At 34.0% G+C, this 9,907-nt stretch overlaps 1 protein-coding gene across 1 annotated transcript; it reads right to left on the reverse strand.

Annotated features, from left to right (window-relative positions):
- Window positions 1-3,621: 3,621 nt before the first annotated feature.
- On the reverse strand, window positions 3,622-9,171 carry LOC126892406 (uncharacterized). Its single transcript, XM_050661935.1, has 3 exons — window positions 8,893-9,171; window positions 6,577-6,767; window positions 3,622-3,909 (listed from the first exon to the last, which is right to left on the reverse strand). Exons 1-3 carry the CDS (start codon window positions 9,004-9,006, stop codon window positions 3,897-3,899), a joined length of 318 nt encoding a protein of 105 aa, XP_050517892.1. The 5' UTR covers window positions 9,007-9,171; the 3' UTR covers window positions 3,622-3,896.
- Window positions 9,172-9,907: the final 736 nt, after the last annotated feature.

Below are 9,907 nucleotides of genomic sequence, written 5' to 3' on the forward strand. Positions count from 1 at the left end.
TAGGGGGTGGTTAAGGTTGCCGAAGCCTTGGCCACACAAAAAGCCTTGGGAGATGCTCACAGTATCAGGAGAAAAATCAACAAATCCTACTTCCACGTCCTTGTCGTGATTGCTGGGCAATGCATAGCGTACAATGGGTGTGCGTTATGTAGCAGACGGAAGAGGGTGAAAGGCGAATTTCCAGCGCCTGAAAAAATGGAATATCTCGGCTAAGGGAAAAAACCCTAACAGAAAATTCTAGCCCTCCAGGTTGGGGGTTGGGCGATGGGCTAACAACTCATTCCCGTAAAATACTAAAGTTGTTACAAATCCACGCGCTATGCCTCGGATCCAGGATGGAACTTACGGAAAACGAAACAGGCTACGGAAACGGACGATGATTTTCGGAACATGGAATATTCAAGGAATCTCTACAAAACATAATATTTTTGAAGAACTAAAAATGAATCGCATAGATATCTGCGCTCTAACAGAAACAAAAAAGAAAGGAACTGGAATGGAACAAAAGGAAAACTACATTCATATCTACAGCGGAGTGAAGAAGGAGAACAGAGCAAAGTCAGGAGTATCATTTGCAATACGCAAGAAATATAAGAAAAGTATAAAAGATTGGGAATACGTAAATGAACGAATTTTAAGAGTAGGTCTAAAACTCTATAACAGAGAATTAGAAATATTTGTTGTATATGCTCCTACCGATGATTCAAACCAGGATGTAAAAGATAAATTTGAGGAAAGCCTAGCGGACACCATCTCAAAAATCAGCAACCGAAAAGAGATTATCATGATGGGCGACTTCAATGCCAGAACTGGGTCAAAGATCAATGACGACATTGTGGGAAGATTTGGCGAAGAAACTGTTAACAACAATGGAACAAGACTTGTGGGACTATGTGAAGCGTATTCCTTACGGATAACGAATGGATTTTTTCAACACAGATCCATCCATAAATACACATGGACGCAGCCAACCCGACAATTGAAATCGATTATAGATTACGTCATCATGAAGCAGAAATCATCAATTGTGACGAAAGATGTACGAGTCTATAGAGGTGCAGAATGTGGAACTGACCACTTTTTACTCAGAGCAGATCTATACTTTCCATATATCTTGAACAACAAAATTGAAGAGACCCAGGAAGAGATTACAGAAGAACACCCGCCTCAGTACAAATACAACATCGACGCACTGAAAGATAATTCAATCTCCTTTCTTTTTAAATTAAGACTGAGCCAAAAGATAACCAATACACAGTTTAATACAAGAACAGCAGATGAAAAATATGATCGGCTAAAAAAGTGCTTACATGAAGCTGCATTCGAAGCGTTAGGGGAAAAATCCTCAAATAACACTAATCACCCTTGGTTTACAGATTCTTTAAAAGAAAAGACGAGGGAAAAAAAAGAAGCATATCAAAAATGGCTCAGTACCAATTGCTCAGAAGACCGAAAAACCTACGCAAGAATAAGAATGGAAACAAAAAAAGAAGTGATTAAAACCAAAGAAAATATGTGGCTGAAGAAATGTGAAGAAATAGACACTCTTATGGGAGGAACAAAAAGCAGAGAAGCTTGGAGAACAATATCAAATACAAGACAAAACGTACAAGAAAGATGCCAGATATCCCTTATAAGTGTAAACGAGTGGGAAACATACTTTAGAAACCTATTGCAAGAGAATAGACAGGAATATGTAAGGCAAACCATCATCGCCCCAAACAACCTGGAACAACTAGAAGATATAACTATTCGAGAACTAGAACAAACGTTAAGAGAAATGAAAAACAATAAAGCTCCTGGTCCCGGAGGTATTCCAATTGAACTCATTAAGCACAGCACGACACAGGCAAAAGAAATTTTAGTTGAAATATTCAACGGATGCCTTTCAGGCAATAGTGGCGTGCCCTCTGAGTGGAAAAACTCCATAACTACCCCTATATACAAAAAGGGTGGTAGAAAAAATTGTAATAATTACAGAGGCATTAGTGTGACCAGCTCAGTTGGAAGACTGTACGGACGAATAATAAAGAAACGGATAGAAAAGGAGTGGCAAGATTCCGAAGAACAAAGTGGATTTAGGGCAGGTAGATCATGCACAGATAACATTTTCTGCATAAGGCAATTACTAGAAAAACGTTCTGCTAGAAATCTAGAAACTCACATGGTATTTGTAGACTTAAAAAAAGCATACGATACCGTTCCCAGAGAAAAAATGTTTGAGGTATTACAACAAACCACTTTAAATAGAAAATACATCCAAACAATAAAAGATCTCTATGCTAATGCAACAACAGCAATTAAAATTGGAACGAAACTTTCAAATACCTTTGAAACTTCGAAAGGCCTTTTGCAGGGATGCTGTCTGTCGCCCACTTTATTTAAAATTTACCTTACACATGTGTTAAAATATTGGACTAGGAAATGCCAAACAATGGGGATACCAGTAGGAGATTCTTATTTGTATACGTTGCTATTTGCTGACGACCAAGTTGTGATTGCTGCTGATAAAGATGACGCCAGTTACATGATTAGAAAATTGAAAGAGGAGTACCAAAAATGGGGTTTGGAAATGAGCATGGAGAAAACTGAATACCTTGTAGTCGGAGGTGATACTGAAGACTTAGAATTAGAAGGGGAATACATAAAAGGATGTGATGAATTTAAATATCTAGGTTCAATTTTTGACAAAAACTCCACATGCGATCAAGATATAGAATATCGAATAAGCCAAGGAAGAAAAGCTATAAAACAGCTAAATGGCATTTGGTGGAGTACAGGACTGCAGAATCAGACAAAGAAAAAAATCTACCAAACTATCGTGGAAGGAATTGTCCTGTACAACTCGGAAGTGTGGGAAGTAAAAGACCGACAAAATAAAAGACTTCAAGCTTTAGAAATGGACGCGCTTAGAAGAAGCTGCAGAATATCTAAACTGCAGCATATCCCAAACGAAGAAATAAAAGAAAGAATGGAAGTAGAAAAGGATATTATAGACAGAATAGAACAAAAAAGATTAATATGGTACGGGCATGTCCAGAGAATGGGACCAACAAGATGGCCCAAGAAAATGATCCAGTATGTACCACCCGAGAGAAGAAAAAGAGGCAGACCGAAGAGAACATGGATACAAGATGTAGAGAAAGCAATGAACAGTAGACAACTCAACGAGGAAGATATTCGTGACCGAAAAGCATGGCGAATAGGATGCGGGAAACGGCGAATGCTGTAGAACACCCGATATATATATGATGGGTTGTGTCCTTGTCGGAATAAATCAATGAGTTTTTCTTTCACTTCATTGGAGACATCTCTGTACTTCAAAACTGCAGCAGTATTCAATTCATGGTTGTGTTTGTTTTTTATAGTTATAAGTGTCGGAAATTCCTTAATAATCATAGGACCTTCTTTTTTGGATTTCGAATTTTTGATGAACCTAAAATAGAAAAATACTCTTGTCGCGACCAGCTACCACAGCTAGTTGAAATACTATTCAAAAATAATATTTCAATCAACTATGTTAGTTATGATATGATAGCTCAGATTCTCAAGGTGTGTGTTTGTCTTGTTCTAATCAAAAATATGAACAATGCAGATCTGGATTGGAAACAAACAAAATAATATTCTAACTACTCATGTTTATTTAACAACAAAGATATAATAAAATATAACTTCAAAAATTCAATAACATATATATTCAAAATCTTGCCGAAAGCTAACAATTCTGAGTTATACTTATGTATGGCTTGTGGTATTTGACGGTAAGCAGATCTTCTTGATGGCGGATGGTACAGCTGTTGACTTGTTGTAGATGTTGAGATGCATCCATCATCTCCTTCCTGCCTTGTCATCACCGATGATGAAGGCTTAGGCTCCCGAAGAGGGAAAGGTTCGATTTATTTCCAAAAACTAGAACTCAAACTGTGTATTAGATTGACATCAAGAAGAAAAAGTACCTTGCCAAAAAAGTATTCAAAAAACTAGCAGATGGCAAGGGGTAAAATAAGTGGGTCGCCCATGTTTCCTCAACTGTCATCAATACGACTAACTTCACGTGTAACTTCAATACGAGATTTATAAAAAAAATATGCATTGAAATCCAGATCCCGTAATTTTTTAAGCGTTATAAAGTGAGTACAAAGACATACATATTTCTTTTTTGTAATTACAGGTTCAATTTACTGTACACTTCTCGAAGAGTCTGCTGATAAGGTAGATTCGTGTTGAGGAAACCTGGCGTGCCCAAATTAAATGAAATTATTATTAATTGAATCGGTCATTGCGAAAACAATATATGTTACAATGTGTAAATTTTTCAGGAAACGTAAAAATCTTTCCATTAATAGTTGGATATTCCGAGGTAATACTATATTTTCTATAAGTATTCTGGGTTATAAATGCATCTTTCTGAATGACAAAAAAAGTTTAAATGTTGCATATTTTTTTTGATATTTAGATTTTAAGTTTGTGGGTTCATGTTGTTTTCGAAATAATCCATAATTTTTAATGGTTTTTCTTTATTTTCAGCAAGAAACAGTCAAAATACATAGAAATTTAGATATATTATGTATGTATATACAAGAAAAAGTCTAAATGTGACTTAATTTGTTTAATATTAAGTTTTTAATTTTTTGGACTTATGTTGTTTTCGAAATGAACCATGATGTTTAATGTTGGTACTAAAACCTTTTTTTTATTGTCAGCAAGAGACAGTCATAATACGCAAGTAAAGGACATGTGTTGTTTTCGAACTGACCGAAAAACATACCGACCTACTATACAATATTTAAACATACAATATAAACAGTAACTGGCATTGTTTTTATGCGGAATGGTTGATTCAAATTTTAAAAACATCATGGCGTCGAAATGTCATTTTTACCAAAAATATGGACTTAGATTGTTTTCGCAATGACCGATTCAATTATTATTATTAGTTGAATTATTCGACTTCTACATGCATATTAATAAAGAGAATACAAAATACCCAACAAATACGTGTGAACAGTTGAGGTTAGATACAGAAAAAAAAGGTTATAAAAACTGTGAATGTAGGCTAACTATGAATACAATAAGATATAATGAATTTCTTACCCCAGGATATGATTCCGTTGAAATAAATGAAGGTATTATTAGCTCATCTCTTTAAATAAATTAATTTTACCACCTCCATTGTGAGAAATATGGAGGTAGCTGTCACTGTCGTCAAAATGACAGCTTAAAGTATAGAAAGATGGATAAGCGTGTTATGTATTATGACTGAATGGTTAGATGAAAAGAGAGATAGGAAACAGAGGACGCCAAACAAGTTTTTAATGGGAAAACAGGTAAAACAAATAGAGAAGATTATTATTAATGAAATATTAAAGAAAATACAATAATAAAAATTATAATATTTATAAAACAAATACCTAATAAATAAAATAATTTATTTAATAATTATTTGAAAATAAAATTATAAAGATGTCATGTTTATAACATTACACTCTTATCCAAGGGTAAACAACATAGTAGATAATATAATATTATAGCAAATATTTATTTTTTCTAACCAACTTGAGGACTTGGAATTTGCAGATGATATGCCTTTTAACAGAAAAAATACAACACATGCAACGCAAAACTGAAAAAGTAGCAGAGGCAGGGAAGAAGGTCAGACTTAACATAAACGTCAGAAAAACTAAGATAATGAAAATAAATACACCAAGAGAAGTGGAAATATCACTGGGAGGCACGGAATTAGAAACAATAGAGAAATTTAACTGCTTGGGCAGTATTTTGAACAACAAAGGAGGGATAAAGGAGAACGTAGAACAGAGAATAGGAATAGCTCAAAACGCATTCAATGTGCTAAGGAAAATGTGGTCGTCACATCAGATGACAAGAAAAAGCAAGATAGATTATTCAACAACAATGTGAAGACTGTGTTACTATATGGAGCAGAAACTTGGAAAGTATCAAGAACATGTATCAGACAGATGTAGGTGTTCATAAATAAAAGGAAGATTCTTAACATTTTACTGGCCAAACTGCATATCGACCTAAGAGCTATGGACAAGAACTAACGAGGAACCTATATATTACACAATATGCAAAAGGAAATGGAGTTGGATGGGGCACACACTAAGGAGACCTGACACAAATATAGAGAGGCAAGCCCTAGAATACACACCACATGGAAACACAAGACCAGGTAGACCCGTAGAAACATGGAAAAGAAGTGTTGCGGCAGACAGTTGACGCCCTATGCTCCGCATGTAGAGTAAAAAGGAATAAGTAAGTTATGGTAGCTCATTTCACTGAGCTAATGTGCATTATTTATTTATTAATTATTTCTGGAAAAAAATAGTTCTGCGAGATAATACTTGAAGTCAAAAGTTTACAGTGTTAATAATAGGGTAATTCCAACACACATGAAAACTGTATATTATTGTATGGTTATTAAACCACTCTGTAGATGAAAGGCCAGAACATTTTATTTATCAAGTGGTTTCTTGACAGTACAATGAAGGGTCTCTGTGTGTGTTGGAAAGAACCTAATAGAGCACTTGTTCACTAATGCAGTAATTTTATTACCTTCTTACAACAATTGATAATGTAACTGGACAGTTTGTATTTTTGGTAGATCTTATACCTTGAGTTCTTTTGTCAGTGTTATGCTGACACCTCAAGTCCACCTTGTAAACATTAATTTTGCCAGAGTTAGGATATGTTCGCATAACTCTCCAGGTCATCAGAGTTGCTTCAGACCACTTTTGTATCCACTCCTACAAACAAAAAAAAGACAATTTAAATTTATATTCAAATTATTTTTTCATTTGAAATTAAACCCTTGATTTATAATATATCTATATGCTTCAGTTGAGGAGATAGATAAAAAAGTTGAAAACTGAACTTTCAAAGTCGAATTGTCAGAATTTCATACAGTAAAACCTCCGTTAACTGAAACCTTTTTAACTGAAACATCGTTTAACCGAAACGGCTGACAGTTTCAATGATTTCTTCAATAAAAAGTAAATTTTTAAATTCGATGTTAATTTGTCAACATCGTCAACATTACCTTCATACAACTATGAAAGAACGCAATTAAATAGATATACAACACATATTTTTTATTACTGTACCTAGTTATTTAATTATTATGTTTGTACTAAAACATCATTGTCAAAGAAAAACACAATAGAAAATAGCTTTATTTAAATAACAATTTAAACATGTTCATTCTCCTTCATTTTGTTGCTTTATTCAGCATTTACATATTAAAGAAAACATTACAAAATCACCTCATAGTATTTTTTAATACCAACTTTGACCAAGAATACTGCGTAAATTGGTACAAGAAGAATACAACCAACAATGTCATGTTTAACCGAAATTCTTGTTATCCGAAACGGCCTCCCCCCAATTATATCGGTTAATGGAGGTTTTACTGTATCAGCAAAAATAAAAAAGCATCAGGTTTTTTCGAATAAAGTTGCATTTTTTGAAATGGAACACCCTGTATATTATTCCATAAATAGGAAGACCATTTTTGCTGATTTCTCTAATTATTTATACAAAACTTTTGAATATGCCCACTATCAAAGTACGACCTTTGACAAAAATTACCTACTACAGCTATGAGGACTAGAGCCTGAAAACAAGATCTGTTAAATTAAATATCATGCCTGCTTGCCCAAAGATTTTAAGTCTAAATATTTGGAAATGGCTGAAGATAATTATATATAACTATAAATTTTTGAAACTTATAAGTCAAATTATACAGGGTGGTGAATCGGAGAACGGGCCATAGGAAACTCAATGTAAAATTCTAAAATGTTGAATTCCTGCTTCCCTAATTATGTTACATCAAAAGTCATGAGAAGTTATTTGTAGAGGATTGAAATCTGTATTAAAAACAGAAGTTACAATTGTTCTACGATTTAAACAGAGTCCAAAATTTTGAAAAATATAATGTATTTACCGCAGTAGGTATGTGTGGGCATGTTAGGTCGCACGTTACTATTTAACTGACAGTGAGCACACTATTGACTAAAGAAAATATCTTTATTATTAATACTTTCTCATTAACTGAGGGTATCTTATCAACTTTATTGCGTTTTAAACAATAAATGATGAAATAAATAAAAAAACTGACAGTTCAAATTGTTAATATAATAACTTCGTTGTCACCAAATGCAACCTTATACACATTATTGCACTGTGTGTTGTCTCACTTTGGCGTATTACTCTGAAAATTGTATTATATTTTTACAAAATTTTACATAATTATTGTTTGTAGAACAAAATTAACAGTTGTTTTCAATACAGATTTTAATTCTCTACAAATAGTTTCTTATGACTTTTGATGTAAAATAATTAGGGAAGCAGGAATTCAACAGTTTAGAATTTTACATTGAGTTTCCTATGGCCCGTTTTCCAATTCACCACCCGGTACATATATTTTTGAAATCAGCATGAAATAATCTTCCTATTTATGAAATAATTTACAGGATGTTCTATTTAAAAAACTAACTTCTGAAGCTTTTTTTTGGTGTTATGAAATTCTAATGATGCATGTGAAACTATGAAACTTCTTTATTCTATCTCCTCAAATAAGGGAGGTAGAGTAGAGGGGTTGCGAATTATAAGGAAAGGTCCTGTACATATAGTCTTTATGCAAAAAAAGAAACCTAAACCCAAGACTATTCCAACAAAAAAAAATTTAAATCTATATTGATTTAACTGCAGGTGTATGAAGTTGATATAATAATATGATATACTCAAAACTCAATCCCTACCCCATCATATTTTTGCAGTCCTTTTGTTTAACAATTGGAGGAAAACCAAGAGAAAAAACATATATTTTAAAATTTCATTGTAAAACAACAAAATCAACATAATGCAACTTACCTTAGCAGTTATCTCATCACTAATCTCCTTTACTTTTACTGTTATTATTTCATCACTGGTAGTATCACTCCATGCATATGTATAGTCTTTTGGAAAATTTGGGAAGGATGCCATAACGCCAAACTCTGATTTTATTTTTTATATAAAATAACAAAAGTACACCCACAAGTAGAAACCTTGTAAAAACAATCCACTACAAAAAGCTTCAACGCAAAGAAAATTAAACCAAACGGTCAGTCAAAGTAAAATAAACAAAAGTGAAACCAACTGAAACACATAAAAATTTGAGGTTACGTTGACTCTGACTCGTAAATGACGTTTATATTAGGACCAATCCGAGGTTCGTATTTATTTTCCTATGCCGTACGTTGTGGGATCGGCGAATATGCTTCTCGGCTTCGTGCTCCGTTCATGCATCTCGGGATAACCCGGGGTCCTGCCTACAATAATATGTAATAAAACTGAGACGCGATCATGCGTTCTAATGCTAATGCTCCGTACGTATGGATAATTAGTGATAATATGGAATTTACATGTTGTATAATAGTGAGAGTGCTTGTTATTTTCGCGATTCATGATAAACAAAACAGTGTAGAGTGTGTAAAAAATTTATGGGGAGGCTGAGCCTCCCTTGCCTCCTCTGACGAGCCGCCACTGTACCAGAGTATCTTTCTTCTTAGAGTGCCTGTCCTTTCCGAACATTGTCGATCATTATATCTATGATATAGCTCAGGCGTATTACCCAAAGGATGGTTAACGTCGCGTCGATCTTTGTTTGTCTCCCCAAAAAGAAAACGCAAGAGAATGCGCCGATTACCGCACCATCAGCTTGATGTCCCATGTGCTGAAGTTGCTACTGAAAGTCATCCATAACCGAATATATCATAAATTGGACATAGATATTAATGATACACAATTTGGGTTTCGCAAAGGCCTAGGAACGCCTGAAGCTCTTTTCTCACTTAATATCCTAATACCAAGGTGCCTAGATGTCAATCAAGATATATATGTCTGT

This window comes from Diabrotica virgifera, chromosome 9, assembly GCF_917563875.1.
Source record: "Diabrotica virgifera virgifera chromosome 9, PGI_DIABVI_V3a".
NCBI lineage: Eukaryota > Metazoa > Arthropoda > Insecta > Coleoptera > Chrysomelidae > Diabrotica > Diabrotica virgifera.